Genomic DNA, 17,590 nt, shown 5'->3' with positions numbered 1-17,590 from the left:
TCAAAAAACTATCTGCTCCATGGTCGGCAAAGCGACTGGTGAGGGAGCATAGAGGTTTGTATGGTCCAAGGCTTATAGTAGTTCATGCAAATTGTTCCCCAACTAGATTTTACTTTTTCTGCCCTTCTTTGGACTACAGCTACCTTCGTGCTGTCATCCTGACCTGCACCTAAGGACCCACTTCACTTTCCGGAACCCCCATCCCAATCCCATTCCAATCTGTACTGCATTTCTATTAATGCTTTAATTTGTTTACTCCCCAAAGGAGGAGGGAATGTTTATGACTCTCGGTGTGAAATGATTCTGTGTAATTTTGGATGTAATTTCATCTAGAAACTTCGGCGTTTTATAACCATAAAATGGCCATAATAGTGCTTACTTCATGGAATGGCAAATGCTTGCAAAGCTCTATGGGCAGACCCTGGCACAGAGCAAACATTCACAGGTAAGAGCTGTCACTACCTTTGCTACTACTAATACACTACTTCATCATCCCCAGTTATTACACCTCCCTGAGCCCATCAAACCCTCTGCAGTCCCTTGAACGCTTGCATTAACCTTAATCTCTTCGAACAGTAACTCAGATGATTCGGAATTCCAGTAATTCAGAATTTCCAAAATGACGTTGGATTCCAGAAATCCAATAATCCAAAATAGCCTACATTCAGCATTATGCTGAGTGTAATAAATCGGTCAAAAACAGAAGTATCATATAACTTCACTCATGTGGAATCTAATGAACAAAATGAACCAAAAAGCAAAATAGAGAGAGACTCATAGATGGAGCGCAGGCTGACAGCTGTGCATGGGTTGGGGGGCTGGGCACTGGGGTGTGGAGGGATTGAGCAAGAAAGAAAAAGCCCAAGGACACAGACAAAGGGGTGATGATTGGCAGCACTGGGGCAGATGGAGGAGGGTACCAGGGGATAAATGGTGATGGATGGAGACTTGACTTGGGGTGGTAAACACACAAGACGGTGTACAATTGATGTGTTGTAGAATTGTGCATCTAAAACCTATGTGATTTTGTTAACCGGTGTCACCCTAATAAATTCAGTAAATGGAGGAAAATAGCCTACATCCTGACATACATGTGTTTTCAAAAATTTTTCCTTAGATATTTCTATCATTGCTTCAAAGTATGTATTATGCCTCTATGATACTCTCTTATTTTTATAATTCTTCAGTGCTTTTTATTAAAGGTGTCATTTCCAAGTGAAACAACAAAAAGTATATGCTTTTCCAAAAACAGTGAATACTACTTTCAAATGTTATTTCACAATAACAAAGCAAAGTTTGCTAAATATTGTACACTTGATATTTACTTTAAAAATACCTATAAAGGAATACCTTTAAATCATTTTTACTCTAGTTGAGTAGTAATCCCCTAATTGGGGACACAGGTGCCAGTAATTGGGCATCTTGGTTGGGGACCACCTCTTGGGAGTGTGCAGTTTGAAGTCCTGTCCTCCTCCCAAGACTTGGTGGGGTGAGTGAGGGTGAGGGATGACCAAATGTCAAGTGACAAGCACATAAGGAATAAAACCTGATGTATTAAAGATTTCTTTCTGGATTACCCTTATTTTATGGGTGTAGTTAACTCTACCTGCTCTTTGTCAAGGTCATGTTGCCCACTTGAAGGCTTATGATGGCCTCTACCCAATCCCCGATTGCCAGCTTGATTTATTTGTAATTTATTCATTCTATCAGCTTCCAAACCACTACATACACTACTCAGTTCAAAGCCTGTGCAGGCTTCCCTGTCTTAGTACTGTCCTGTCAGCTGACCTCCTATCCCTTCCCAGGAGGTAGGGCAGATCTTGCAAACAGCCCATTGCTTCCAGATCTCCCCCAGTTCAGTTTCCTGGCTTTTCATTAAAGGGATGTTTTTTTCCTCAAGCACAATTTTAGACCTGCTGTTCTGACTTGGACATTACAGGCTTTTTATTAATGAGCAGCTGTTCACAGCTGAATACAGATTATAAAGTCACATTTGTTTCATCATCAAGCAAAACAAAGCCTTGAAGATGGAGTGACAGTTCTGAACAGATACATTTGAAAACAAAGGATTATGTGATGATAATTTAATAGCTTGTTTGATTTTAGAGAATCTTGCTTTTTCCCCCTGTAATGCATCTTAATATTCTGAAAAATTATCATTTATTATTTAGTATCCATGATCATCACTTAATAGTCAGGCTTAATTGCTTAAGAGAGAAATCAAAAAGTCTGAAGCAACATTTTAATTACTTTTTTATTGAAAGAAAACTAATTTTCCATGAAGCATTTAAATATCTTTTATCATGATATTACTGCCACATATCTGAGTAGTAATTTTTACTGCTAAATACAGGACATCCCAAAACAGGCCTGGAATAGGGATAGGAATGGAGGAGAGTAGTAATGGATACCTTTTACTGGTGAGGTTCAGCAATGTCCTACCTCTTGGCTAATGTCCACTTTGCTATTAGAGTTCTAATATAATTCAGCTATATTGTGAGTAAAGTGGACAATCTGAGCAGGTCGGGCAGTTTAAGGCTATTTATTATTTCCAAGGATAAATATGTTGAGATTCATACAAACGCTATAAAACAATGGTTTATAGCATGAGCTATCACATGAGTTGAAAATTTTACAATAAAACAACACAGAACCAACCCTGGAAGCTTAATCCATTTGGCTATAGTGTGGTGACCTCGTGGCTTTTACCTGAAACAAACTTGAATCTCAGTTTCTTCATCTGCAAAATTTGGTTAACAATTCTGGCCTTATGGATTTATTTTACGAAGTGAGTGGCATAATGTATGTGGAAATGTGTTGGAATCAAAGCAAGAACATTGGTGAGAGCTTTTGGGCACACAGGTTTATCATCTTCAAGTCCTGTAACATCTTCTTTTAGCTACAACAGGGAATAGTGCTTCCAGGAAAAAGAGGTGAGTATTCTCTCATCAGCAACCAGAAATAGACATGTTAATAACACATTTAAAAGGGGGAAGGAGAAATGAACACTAAGCTTTGAAGCTATGCTCTGAGCCCATGCCCCCACCTCCTTGGCTTTGACAACACGAGCAGGGGAAGCAGTTGTTAGAAAGAAAAAGCACCTGTGACCCTGCCCGTCCCTCTCTGTGCCCTTTTCTCGCTACTCCTGGGGTATTTTTCTCATAATAGTGGTATCTGTTGCCAAGTTTCACCCATTCTTCTCAGTGTCCATCATTTTAGCACACCAGGTCATAATGATGTCCTAACTAGTGTTTTGTATTTCCTCCCCCTCCCTTTAAATCGGTGTGGTCCTTTGCTGTATGATTAATTTAAGTATTTTAAAAACGCAGACTTTTTCATGGTAACGACTCTGCTCAGAATAAAGAGAGATTGCCCTTGTCCACCAGTTCAAATCGACTTGGGAGGATACATGTCTTGACTGTTACTTTTTTTATATTTGTTACTTATTGTTTTATTTTTAATTATTTTGTTGTTGTTCAATTACAGTTGTCTTTTTAAGCTCTTCATTTTGAATTGCTGCTCCTGAATCCCCAACTGACCACATCTGTTCCTTTGAAATATCAGACACATCAGCAATTCTTGTTAAAAGTGTTTGTCTGTATATACTGTACATTTCATGTGGCGAAAATTAACTTGCCTCCCCCTCATGAAATATATATTGCTGTATTTTATTTGAAATTATACCCTTTAAACATGAGAATTAAATGTATGCCATAACCATACTAGAAAATTTTAGCATAAAAATGTTATTTTCTCTCTTCCTAGAAAGAAATTATATCTGTAAAGGATCATCTGCTTAAATACATGAACTACTTTCAAGTAAAACCAAAGGAAAATACCCCTGCCATGGAGCCAGACCCAGTCATAAATATCTTGCCCCAAAGAAATCCATTTTTCTGCTCGTAGGCCCTGAGCCTTTAAGCATAGCAATCATAATTAGTTGGAATAGAACTGGGCATGAATTTTGTATAGTACACTTCCTTGAAATGTTACGTCAGGAGAGAGCACAATTTCTGTAATATTTTGGAGGGATTTCTTTATCTCAGAAATTGGTGGAGGAAGAGTGTCATTATTATTCCATCCATTTGTTTACATAAGCAATTCATTCAATGCTTGCCCCAGGCACAATGGCCAGTAACCTAAAGGAACTTAACAAACTCGGCATGGCGTGGGTAAATAAAACTAATGGAAGAACAGTTTTCTCATAGGAGCTTTCTGATCTTGGAACCATCTGATCATGATAACTAGGATAGCGTATTAGGGCCTGCAAGTAAGTTGGCAGGAGGTTTGCAGCTGGTCAGACCACCCACAAGTATTCAAGCACTAATTACAACCTTTATAGCAGGCCCCTTGCTTTTTGTCTAACAGTGTGTTGTAGCTACTTTCTGGGAAGGTGGAGTTGGAAGAATACATCTTAATGTTTCTTTCACTGGAAATTGGACATTTCCTGCCAGCTGATACTGACCTGAGGAAGCCGAAAATGCACACTGATAAGCATGAAGGAAAAGTGTGACCCTCCATCTGTTCAGATAGGTTTTCCAAATGAAATACCTAATGGATTCAGGTCGAGTTTTCAGCATTTCTATTTTGGTGATACAGGTAATAATTTCAAAGATGCGTGCAGTGTTTTTTTTTAAGATTTTTATTTTTTTATTTATTTTAGAGAGAGGGGGAAAAGAGGAAGAAAGAGAGGGAAACAGCAACGTATGGTTGCCTCTCACATGCCCTCAACTGGGAGCCTGGCCCACAACCCAGGCATGTGCCCTGACCAGAAATTGAACTGGTGAACTTTCAGTTCGCAGGCCGCTGTTCAATCCACTGAGCCACACTAGCCAGGACTCTATGTAGTATTTTAAACTCTTTTCTTTCTCTGACACTGTCCCTGCCCACCTCCCCTGAATATGCCACCTCAAGTATCTGGTGAAACTGGAAGATGAAGACGTTATCAGTTAGACTCTATATAAACAACACTGAAGAAAAGACCAGGGGCTAGTACAGTGCACCTCATCGTCAGAGACCCAAATTCATTTCAGCTGAGCACTCCACCCACTCCCTGCAAGGGCTGGTCTCTGTCCTCTAGATCCAAGGAGGCACCTTGCTCCACGTCCAAGGAAAACAGGAAAGAAAGGAGAAAGGGCAAAATGGTAATAGACACCTTTTAAGAAAAGTTCCTAGAATATGCCACAATATTCTCTCTCCTTTTTTTTTTCTTCCATAACTCACTGCACAGAAGTTAGCCACTCCTCATTGCAAGGGAAGCTGGGAAATAGTCTTTGTTCTAAGTGGCCCTGTGCCCGGCCAAAGATTATAATAATCGTTTATTACATCTAGGCACTGTACTGATACAATAAGAAGTCCAATGGTTTATTGGGCCAATGATTGACATATGTGGGGAAGCTTATGGTCATAAAAATAACAGGAGTGGCTACTATTTATGAGAGCCTGCCACCTGTCAGGTACTGTGTTCTGTGCTATATATGTGCTATCATTGGTCCTCAAAGACCACACTGCATGGTTGCCATTTTCCACATTTTACAAGTGAAGAAACTGAGGAGAAGAGAGACTGAGTACAAACTTGCCTGAGGTCATACAGGTGGTAAAGCATAAACTTAGAATTTGAACAGGAATGTGGACATAAATGTTTCCCTAAATGCTCTCTTCACAATGGAACACTCCCACACTTGAGGAAAAGTTGGGGTAGGGGAGGCACAATTCAATGTTGGAGCTTGAGTTCTGGAGTTAAATTGCCTGGGTTTGAGTCCCAATTTCCATGAGAAGTTCTTTGAGTTGGGACATTTTACTTAATCTCTCTCTCTCTCTTTTTTCAGATGAGTTTCCTCATCTGGGAAAGGGCATAATAACTTGACTCTGTTACTGTAAAAAGTCCACACAAAACATTGAGCATAGTGTCCAGCACTTAGTAAGCATGTGATAAATCCATATTTTATTATTAATAGTACTAGTAGTTTAAATAGCCCTCTCTTCAACACAATGACAAGAGGTAAAAGTAGATGGACCACCTAGAAGTCACTTCAAATGATCAGACGGTGAAGGAGCTTAGAAAAAAGAAGGGACAGTAGTGCAAGATATAAACATTTTAGTTATTGGAAATACAGGAAGATATTCTTATCACCTCCTTGTTCTCTGTTCTTCATACTGACCGAAATGGGAACATTATATTTACTTTGCTTACTCCATAAATTTTTCAGATCTTGGATAAAACAGTACTAACAGTTTACTTTTATGATTGTTCAACAGCTAAATAGCCACTTCTTACATTAAAATGTATTTTTAAAAATTCAGCCCTGGCTGGTGTAGTTCAGTGGATTGAGCGCAGACCTGCGAACCACACGATTGCAGTTCGATTCCCAGTCAGGGCACATGCCTGGGTTGCAGGCCAGTTCCCGGTTCCTGGCAGGGGAGGCACGAGAGGCAACCATACATTGATATTTCTCTCTCTTTCTCTCTCTCTCTCTCCTTCCCTTTCCTTCTAAGATAAATAAATAAAATCTTTAAAAAAAATTCAAACATGACAGCATTATTTAGAGCATTGTTTTAAAACAGCATTGTTTTAAAAATAACATTATTTTTAAAAAGTTGTCAGTTTATGAATGAAGGCAATGCGAAGCCATAGCGCCCATGGATTCTTAACAATTCAGGCATTAAAAAAAATAGCGTTTAAAACTGTTATTTGTCTGGCATAAACAATCATAGGTACATACTATAATAATTCTAACAGGGGTGTCCAACCTTTTGGCATCTCCGGGCCACGCTAGAAGAAGAGTTGTTCTGGGTCACACATGAAATACACTGTGACACGTAATCACAGAAACATGTCAGAATGTTTTAAGTAAATTGCATTGGGCCGCATTCCCAGCCATCCTGGGCCTTGTGTGGCCCGCGGGCCACAGGTTGGATGCCCCCGCTGGAACATCTGCTGAAATCAGACAGCAAAAACCTGAAGAAGTTAAATCGGGAATATTTTCACAAAGTCTGTAGCTAAGAAGCAAAGTTTTAGAAATTTCTTTTTCTCTCAAATAACTTGCATTAGAAAACTTTATTAAAAAATCTATGGAACATTTTTGACAAAACATTTCCAGTGGACTGAATTAAAACTTGAGGTAAGGGAAGACGACAGACGGTGTCCAACTGTGTGGCTTTCACAGTGCTCAGAGGTGACGATTGTCGCATCTCTTCCAGAACCCACTGGAGGAATTTGGTCCATGGGTGCTGTGATTGCAGTTTATGGAATTGAGTTTTCTAACAGAAGGGAAGTACCATGAAATGGAAAGTAAACTGGATCTGCCTTTAAAAACCTGACTTTCAGGACTTGCTCATCATGGAATGGGCGTGTGTTGAGTCTCTTTCCTCCTCCGGATTTTACTAGTTGAGGTTTCTCACCCGTCCAAGGTTGGAAGTGAGGGAAATGGGAAAGCCTCAGTTAACTGGTTGGTGGCAAGGTCCAGTCAGGAATCCTGATTCCAATCAGGAATCTCTGGACATGGAAGATGTTCCTCACAAAGAGACTTCCACGGGTTCCTCGCAGACCTCATTGCCAGAACCTCTTACCTGCAGCTCCTTTATAGCTGAGACTGTTCCTGTCCTAGCTACTTGCTCGAACCTTACTTGTAGCCACTAGGCGTTCTGTTGTCCTCCTGGTTCTTTTTGTCTGTTTTGTTTTATTTTCCTGCAGACTACTTCCCTTCCAGGCAGACCTCCCAGGAGAGACCTCAGACTTCTACACTAGCAAACTACTGTCCCACTCCTCCTCTCTGTCTGTCACACATGCACACACACACATACACACATAACCCACATCAGGTCTCAGGGACACATGTGTACATTTTTTGTACATGTTGCCCAACAAACTGGGGGATGCTGTTACTTCTTAAATTGCAATTCTAGACTCAGCTGCCACAGGCTGCTTCAGCCTCCTGCTGTCTGATTAGATTCATCAGTTATGACTCTGACATCAATCCTTTGGGTTTTCCAATCCCTAATAGGGGAAGCCCCTATTAAGCTTTCCTTAGAGCCCAAGTAAAGGCCTTTTCTTCTGACTTAGTGTTGGGAATCTTCACTTCTTCTCCTTTGTATGAGGCTTCTCAGCACAACCATCTCAAAGGATTGCTCTTCAAAAATCCTCCTCTGACCTTCAACTCTTTTAGGCTACTTAAAAATTTTTACATCTTTGTTTGGTACCTCCCTTTATAATTGGTTGTCGTCAAAACTGTTTTAACAGCTGGTCAAAACTGTGTCCCCAGGATACACAGAAGAAATCGAAGTCCCTCTGACAACATGACGCAGAAGACCACTGCTCTCCCCTTCTAGCCTGTTCTCTGGCTTTTCCTCACGTCATATCAGTGCTTGGGTAACATCAGACCTTGTGTTGATTTGCTCACACTCCATGCTTCATCCTTTAAACAGCAAATCAGCATCTCCTGGTGCCAGACAATTTGTTAGGTGGCAGGAAGAAATGGTGAGTCAAAGAAAGGCCCTGTCTTCAACGTCTCCACTATCGAGTGGTATTTCACCCTTCGTTCTTGCCACTGCCCTTTCCTGTGGGACACTCCTCCCTGACTGATCTGCTTCATTCTCAGCACCCATCTCAGACATCCCCTTCCGCAGGCTGTCCCTCCGCCACCTCTAGCCTCACCAGATGTCCCCTCTCCCAAGCCAGCGCCCCTCCAGCACACTCAGCTCTCTCCCTCGAACGCTGTATCATGTCAACATTCCCTTTTTCAACTACTACTTCCCTAACTACCCCCGTCTACTCTTAGAAGAGAGAGACGGCATCTTCTTCCTTATAGTCTTCTCCCTAGAGTGCCTGGGAGCTACTAAATGCTAAGAAGAGGTTTGTTTGATCAAATGAAATGCTAAATGTATTCGTTTACCACCTTGTAAATATTTATACTTTCTCTGCTCAGCAAGGTTAACAATGACTCGGGAGAATATTCTAGGAGATGCTCTACAGAGGAAGGAGGTCTGGGCTTCTCGCTGTTCCAAGTGCTTGCTGAATGTCACTCGTTGGAAAGTGATTTTCGTGGGCACCGACTCTACGTGCTCTGGACACGGCTTAAGGTTCTTTTATTGGGAGTTCTTACTCCAACATGAGCATACCATTTAAAATTTTCTGAGTGAAAAATATTATTATTATGGTAGGAGAGTTTTTGATTAACTTAGCTACATTATTCTGTGGATTTTTTTGCTGTTGTTGAAGAAGTGTCTCATCTGGTATAGCCTGGGACTGAGCGAGGTCCCACTTTTGGAGGTGGCATTTTTGAGTGGGAAGGAGGAGTAATAAGAGGAGTTCGGGCTTATTCTAAAAGCTGTCTTGGGGACACCATGAAAACTCTCCTTAGAACACTGGCCAGCACTTGGCAGTCCCACAAATCCAGAACAATCTAGAATTTCTGGGATTACTGTGGATCTGAAAAATAGCTACTTAGTCTGAAAAAAGACCTAAAACAATCTCACTTCCCCCCAATTATTAGAAATTAGAATGGCTTAGTCCACTGGAAATCACAGCCTCAGGGAGGGATGCAGGAAGTCAGACCTCTCAGTGGGCAGGAAACTTCAAAATGCTTTCGAGATGATTTAAAGAGGCTACGTCCAAACTGGATGAGCTCCTTCAGCTGTTTAAAGGGTTAGATGATTTACAGGTACAGCATCTTGGAGGTGGCATATCTGCTTCTAAATAAAAGGTTTCTGAATGTTTTTTAAATGAAATAAGTTATACACATATAAGGAGTCAAAAGAAATGTATATTTGAAGAAATTTGACTTTCATGATTAAAGCTAATTAACACGTTTTATATATTATAAAAATATTTTAGTACATTTTTTGGAAAATGCTATAGATTTTTTTTCTTATTGAGCAACCAAATAGCTCAGAAAAAAGCAGTTGCTGTATTTCTGTTTTCAGCCCGTTCTTCAGAAGAGTACTTCAGTTGCTTCCTGAGAAGTGAAAACAGACAAATATATTTTTTAAAGTAGAAGTCAGGCAGTGTATGATTTAAAATGTTGTATTAATTTAGCTTGTCTAACGTGCATAGGTAATCAGGCGAGAATAGGATGTGAAAATCAATATTTCAAAGGTTACCACTTCATGTGAGAATCAGTACTGTACTCTTTCTGGGGGGTAGTGGAGACAGAGTGCAATGCTTCTACATTGTGTGTTTTTCACATATAATTCTTGTCATTTTATTTAATGGAATTTCACGACTGTCTTAAAAGTAAAGCATTGTTCATTCAGAATGTACCGTTATTTCTAGAAACCCCCCATTTTGTTTCATTAACGGTTGCTCTAGTCTGAATGTGTCCCCCCAAAATCGATACGCTGACACCCTAATGCTGGGTGCGAGGGATGAGTCTCTGGGAGGTGCTGAGGTCGCCAGGGCCGAGTCCTCATGACTGAGGTCAGGGCCCTCATGACAGAGACCCTGCAGAACTCCCCAGCCCCTTCTGTCCCGGAGAGAAGTCTGCGACTCTGCATCGGGCTCTCACCGACCTGCTGGCACCCTGATCTCACACTGCCAGCCTTCAAAATTGTGGGTGAGAAATGTCTGCTCTTTATAAGCCACCCGGGCTGTGCTACTTTGTTACAGTGGCTTGAATGGACTAAAACCATGGGTGGTGGTGGTTTTATTGTTATTTTTCAATCTGCACTGGAGGATTTATTTTATTATTGATTTTAGAGAGAGAGGAAGGGAGAGAGACAGAGAAACACTGATGTGAGAGAGAAACATCGATCAGTTGCCATCTATACAGCACTCAGACTGTGGACTGAACCCATGATCTAGGCATGCCTACTGACCAGGGATCAAATCCACAGTTTCTGTGGGGTATGGGATAACGTTCCAACCAACTGAGCCACCCAGCCAGCGCGGCTATTACTTTCTCAATACCTGAGACCTACGCATTCAGTGATACCATGCACAAGTGTGGTGCACGATCTTTACTAAATATTTACTGGCAGCTCAGTATGTGGAGACATTCATTGCACAAAAAAATGAACTGTGCTCACCTAGATTTACTTTCAAAGTCACAACTGCAGCCATAAATATTTCCAAGAGCAGCACCCGTCCCACCAGACAGCTAATTACTGTAGTTATTGTCTGGGCAGCTGTGCCCACAGTGGATGCTCCGCCTGTGCTGCCGCTGCTGCTGCTCCCGCCACCGCCGCCACCACTGCTGCTGCCGCCACTGCTACCTCCACCACCGCTGCTGCCACTGGAGACAGACTGCACCAGGAGGCTGAAAGCCTGGGATTCCACCCGAGCAACATTATCCAGAATAAATTCGATCTTATAATTTTTCCCTGGAAAAAAATCATTGTGGTGTTTGAGTTCCTTTTTATTATTTGTTTTTTTTTAATATATACTTCCAGTTGGCTTAAAAATACTGTATAATTCCTAACAAAGTTTTTTTGAAACGGAGAAAAATAAATTAGGGTAAGTATAATCACGTATAGAGCAGGTCTCTGAGTTTGGAGACTTCAGTCTAACCATCAACCATGGGCAGGGGCACCCCGGGTAGACTGTCGGACTCTGGCATCAGTACCTGCTTCTTAGGGCCCTCCTAGTGCTGAGAACTGGAGAGAGGCTGTTTGAGAGGAGGGACGATAAGAGCAGGAGGAGGTGAAGGTGCTGAGCCTCTGCTTCAGCCCTGTATGCCTGTGATGAGTGGAGAAGCCTCAGCCTCACTTGGCAGAGCTGGGGATGGATACTGAACTTTTATTTTGAAACATTACATGCAGAAGAGTTGACAGAATGGTAACACAAACTGTTTCCCACATTTGCTTGAAGTCAGATGTTGTTTTTTTGTGTTGCCAGTCTGTGACCCTTTTTTCTTACCCTGGGTAGAAAGCTTGAAGAAACACTTGTTAGATCTTTTGGGAGAGTAAAACATAACAAAGCTCATCCAGATGTTTTTAATCCACATGTTAGATCTTCCCACAGTTTCGAATATGGGATAATATATTTTTCCTTGGCACAATTTCTTCTGGGACTACTGTTATCATTAATAGTGGTTAGCACACAGAGCAGGCTTTGCAATTCCTGGTCAACTCTTAAGTTTTATCTCAACTATTTTTCTTCTATATTTTCTAAATAAAATCAATTCTGTTTTCATTCTTTCTTTTTCAGGGAGAGAGTTGAATTTGCTCTTGACCACACTGTGCTTTCACAAACAAAGGCGATGCGCTCTGTACCTTTCAGGACAGACAGCATTGCTCTGGGAAGCCCACCACTGTGACAATTCACGGCAACAATGGATTTGTCTTCCTTCACTTTGAAAACCTGAATTTTTGTGGCAAGTGTATTTTTTCCTTAACAATTTTGCTGTGTAAAGAATTTAGGTTTTTGTTTTTTCCTCTGAGGCATTATGCGGAAGCCCAAGCTAACCTCGTGGAAAGGACACTCCATTGAGAATTGAGGGATGCTGGCAAAATCCAGAATCAGGACCTTGGGGCTCTAAGTCCAGTACAGCCATCCCGGCAGAAGCTTCGGACACCACGGAGCAGAGATGAGCCATCCTGGCCCAGCTGCCTGAGCCACCGTCTTGTGAGCAAATGATCCGGGTGTTGTTTTATGCCATTAAGTTTTGCACTGGCTCGTTATGCAGTAGTAGAAGATGAAATGAGCACTAAACATCACATAGGTTGCGTGGTGAACATGTTTCAAATGTTATACCCGCTAGAAACACTGTTTTTATCCAGGTTCCTTACAGATGCAGTCTGAGCTGTTTCCTTTCTTCTACTCTGTTCTCACCTACTGCGCACATCCCCATGTTCTGTGTGAGAAACCGCACCCCAGCCCAGGTGGCCCTGCTTTGGTCTTCGTGAAGCTATAAACGGAGGCGTGCGCACAGCCGGGCTTTCGGGCTACAGTCTGATCCGCAAGGGGATTTCGCACAGTGCAGTGATTGGTGCGGGGGCAGGGGGTCCTACTAGAAAGAGTTATAAGAAAGATACTTTGTTAATTTTCTTGCATGAGCTTTGTTATTATTATCATTTTAACGTGGCTAATGTACACATTGGCTAACTGTTCTAAAGATAATGAAAAGATAACTGTACTTGATCTCTCTTTACTACCACAACCAGGGAACTGAGGCCCTAAACTTAATGGAGAAAAAGAAAAGCAAGATGAAAAAATACATCAGGAGCAGTTGGCTCTTCCTCATAGCAGGTCAGATAGATGCTCCAAGGGTAGCTTTGAACTCTGAAAGAAAATGTACTGTAGAAAGAGAGCACTATTTTGTTATCGTGATGAAATGCCAAAGCCTATACCATTGCTTCAGCACCCCAGGGACCCTGGGTACTTTGGAACAAGGCTATTTGGAAGTGGTAGTTTTAAAACTTGAACTCCAGGGTGGGTCTTTGCCACTGGGCACTTCTGTGGTCCACCTTCCTGGGGAGGTAGGCAACCTGCCTCATTTTCCATAAAGGGGCTCCAGTCCTGCCACTGTTTAGGCTGCCTGTTTAAGAATTTGGCTCTGCCCTTAACCAGCAAGAAGGTGGGATACCGAGGGTCCTCCTCCAAGAGCACAATGCCGAACACATTGCCATTCGATCTTCATCAAACACTAGCTTGAGATATTACTGCCCCACAGGCAGACCAAACCGTCTGGTGGGGAGCATCATCCAAGCATGAGGAAACAACAAGTAAGGGAATAATTATTTTTGGAATGATTTTAATTGTTGGTATTTAGTGATTATAAAAAACATCGGACCACTGAATTACTTTGCTTATTGTACTCTTTATTTTTATGTTTATCCTTACCTGTAAGTGTGAGTATCTGCATGAGTGTTTTGAAATAAGGGTGGTAAGAAGTGGGAGCCCCACCACACAGCTTTCTAGAAGTTAGGGCCTGTAAGGGTCTTAAACGGGCCCCAGGCTGAGGTGCACAGACTGATGGAGGCCTGCCTCAGGCATGAGCAGGTGATCCGTTGCACTGTTTTAGGTACTTTATAATCCATCACCAGCAGAGATCTGGTTTCTTGGACGTATCATTTTGGCCTCAGTAGAAAGGCTTTTACTAACTGGAGTTACGCCATCAACCCAATGGAGATCGTATAAGGAGCGTGGCTGGGCAAGTTATGACTTGTATTCACTGTAACAATGTGGAAGCTCTAGCTTAGCAGAGACTCATTGGGTATACTTCATGAGAACTCTTAGGGGACCTGTGTTCTGACCTCAGAGCAGCTCGTAAGTCTCCATGGCAACTGGTGTATCTGATGGACCCTGTGCATCCTGATAATGCTCATGTTTCCCCCTTTGCACTGGGTGTCGGAAAGACTAGAACCCACTTTCCAGCCCAACTCGCAACTCCTGCATAAGGTGTTAAAACGATATGAGCCTCTCATATCCTTTCTTTTTTTTTAAATTTGGAAATCTGTTCATTATTCTTATTACAAATGTAATAATACACATTTACTGATAATTTAGACAAATATATAACTGGATAAACATATGAATCATGAGATAATTTTGATGCATACCCTCAAATTACCTGTTCTAATTTGTGTAATTGCTTATTTTAATTTCTATTTTGTTTTGCATATGAACCCTATTAATATTTTTATAAACTAGACTAAATGTTTTCGGAAATAAGACCAAGTACAGGGTTCTGATTTCCATGTATTGACCAAAGTACTGTAGATTGCTTTGTTCGATTACAGCCTATGTGAGGACCCTAAGGAGATCGCTCACCTGTTCTAAGGAGAGCAAGGTCGGTATAGTTGGCCCAACAGCTGCTAAACGGGATTGTGGTGTTTCCACTGAGCCCACTGATGTGGTTATCATTGGAGTCCTTCAGTGTGGCCTTCAGAGTCAATGACGTAATCCCTACGGATATGCAATTACCCTAAAGAAAAAAAAATGTAGAGAATTCTAATTGTCCTGTCCCATGCATTTTTTTAGATGTGTGAAACTTTATTTTTTCAAAATGCCTCATAATAAATTAAAAATCTGCAGAAGCCTTTTCCTACACAAAGCATTCACAAATATGGACACTGGAGCAAGTTCATGGCAAAGGAACATTTTTAAAACAGTGAGAGACAATATCTGTACATAGGAGTCCAGCTTCTGAAGGGTGGCGCTGTCCTCATATTACCAGCATACCAAGATTAGTGAAGCTGGCTCACCCTCCAGAATTCATATCTTAATGCTTCCATTTAAATAAAGCTTTGAGTTAGGACTTACGTCGGAATCCAGTGCCTTGACTGACGGCTGCTGAGAAAATGGCTGTCCCAGCTGCGCTGCCACCGGCTGAGTTGTCACTGCGAGTGAGGCGGCGAACGCCACGTGGTGAACAGGAAATGCAAACCTTTCCACGGGTCGGGCAGTCACCTGTGAATGGTCACGAGTGATGAAGCGGTTCTCACGTGATAACTACATTCCGTAGCTAACTCACCACAAGTACAATATTCATTTTTTACTTAAAAAATATGTTCAATATGAACAAAAATTATTACATTTCCTCTAGATCAAATTCATGAAGGATTGTTGTAAATATTTAAACCAAAGAATGTTTTATTCCCATAAATACATGTTTAAAAGATAGGCTTTTTTTCAACTACTTTGTCATTTTAGTGATGTCATAAAAAATAGCCAATAGTAAATTAGATAGACATGCCCTCTCAATGATCATTTTGAACTAGAAAAGGAGTTGAAATAAGAAATTAGCCAGAATGTTTTATGTAGCTAAAATACACTTTTTCTAGTATTTTCTTACCTTAGTCCATCCAGGATCACTTGGGCTGGGGATAGGGTTGGTAATAGACATGGAAGAGACATTAAACCCAAGGGTACTATTGGCTTTTCCTAAAATCACAGCTTGTCCAAGAGAAGCCACAATTTCCTGGAGTTCAGATAACTGCAGCCGGCCTGTAGGGAAACAGGATTATCACATGTGGATGGAAAGACGATGGAACTGTGAGAACATGTGAGAGTTTTTCACTTAAGTTTTTGTTTGTGCTGCTGCACCCACATTGTAGAATTTTACGGCTTCCTAACTCTACATGAGCCAAACATGCCAGGTCAGATTCATGGGGTTAGGAAAATGAAGAACTCAGTAGCATGTATTTTAAAACCAGAATTAAGGGAAAACCAAAGGTAGATAAAACAGATACAAGAAAAAGGAATGAAAGCATAGTGGGGAAATGTATGACTCAATTTTCTACTTTCCCGTGTCATTCTTTGTGGGGAAGTGAGCCCTATCACACATGTCTCTCATCACATATCATTTAAAAAAGAGTTATTGTGAAATGAAAGGATAGCGTTCACAGCGTGCATTTTAATAAATTGCTACATTTATTAAATTATTAAAAATGATTACTTTTTTTGGACAGCGATGATTTTCAAGGTTAATTTGAGCAGTATGTAGTTACTGTACTCGTTTTCTAGCTCAGCAGGTCCACTTACACCTTCCGTCCCCATGACACCTTTCTCCTTATGAAGTGGCACCACTATTCATCATACTTCTCCTGTCCAGAACTTCGCTTGCTCTCTTCTACTTCATCCTTCACCTCCCCTTCGCACCACGTAATCAATGACCACTTTCTTCACTTTTCCATCTCCTCTGTCAAAATCCCAGCAAAGGCCATCATCACTGGACTTCCCAACAGAGCTTTAAACTGGCTTTCTGGTATCTGTTCTCTCCCCCTTCCATCCATTCTCAGAGGAATCTTCTAAACCCCATTTGTCACCTGGACAACATTTGGGTGGCCTGTAGGCCTTGCCAACCCCCGTTCCTAGATACCCAGCATCTCCCACATCCAGAGTCCTGCCGTGAAGACTCTGGCCACTGACTTCCTTCCAGTAAGGCTCGGGAAGAGGAAGTCAGAAGGGCTCTCGAGGTTGACTCAGACCCTTCTGGGTAAGTGCTCAGTCCCTCCCTCTCCCCCCACTCCCTCTACACAATCTTCTCCAAGACGGCTTCTCAGACAGGAGGGTCCATGTGCCCTCACCGTGGCAGGACAAGGGGGTTTCACGTCCACACACTACTACGACCCCCTGTCTTCACTGAACTTTGGTACGGAGTTGCAGGTCTGAGCTGGTCTGCACTGTTCGTAGGCACTCTCTGACCATGGGAAAGTGTCCATTTCTGTAGACTCCCACCTAGAAACCAAAGACCTTAACTTGAGGAGATCTTATTCTTAACCTCAGGACCCTGCTTATCCTGAGGTCCCCTCAGTCCTTGAGGACCCTGTTCTAGGACATCTGGGAACTTCTGGATATCCTGACACTATGTGAAGGCCGTGGGAGCCGGGATGACAACTATGTGCGTATCTTTTTGCTATTTCCCAATATTTTTCAGTGATGCTGCTCCGTGATAAGTGCAGGCTTTCCTTGAGACTCAACACCTTATCGCAGTCCAGGTCTGGACAATATGCCAATGGTCTGTCTTCCCCTTCACCCCTACCTCCATGGGTTTAGACCACTTATACCTAACTGGATACATGTGACCAACAAAATAGAGCTACTTTAAGAGGAAAATGGTTGGGGGGAGTTGTGGGTGAGAATATAGATCACATAGAGGAAATAAATTATAGTTTCTTGGAATATCTGAGTGGCTACTATGCTAAATATTGG

The 17,590-nt window shown here is 41.7% G+C and overlaps 1 protein-coding gene across 2 annotated transcripts in view; it reads right to left on the bottom strand.

Moving 5' to 3' along the window:
- Nucleotides 1-9,786: 9,786 nt before the first annotated feature.
- The window catches only part of PKHD1L1 (PKHD1 like 1), a 142,280-nt gene continuing 134,476 nt past the window's right edge, over nucleotides 9,787-17,590 (bottom strand). Inside the window, exons 74-78 of one of the 2 annotated variants that reach the window (XM_037048406.1) lie at nucleotides 15,732-15,883; nucleotides 15,200-15,346; nucleotides 14,708-14,861; nucleotides 11,023-11,316; nucleotides 9,787-9,953 (exon numbers count right to left, since the gene is read on the bottom strand). In XM_037048406.1, the coding sequence (XP_036904301.1) occupies nucleotides 9,943-9,953; nucleotides 11,023-11,316; nucleotides 14,708-14,861; nucleotides 15,200-15,346; nucleotides 15,732-15,883 (758 nt within the window). In that variant the 3' untranslated portion in view covers nucleotides 9,787-9,942. The remainder of the gene's footprint in view (nucleotides 9,954-11,022; nucleotides 11,317-14,707; nucleotides 14,862-15,199; nucleotides 15,347-15,731; nucleotides 15,884-17,590) is intronic. The other variant, XM_037048408.1, reaches the window with a different exon arrangement.

Source organism: Sturnira hondurensis, unplaced genomic scaffold (assembly GCF_014824575.4).
Source record: "Sturnira hondurensis isolate 20B ecotype Veracruz unplaced genomic scaffold, ASM1482457v3 Scaffold0006413, whole genome shotgun sequence".
Lineage (NCBI taxonomy): Eukaryota > Metazoa > Chordata > Mammalia > Chiroptera > Phyllostomidae > Sturnira > Sturnira hondurensis.
This window is presented reverse-complemented; position numbering and strand designations above follow the sequence as displayed.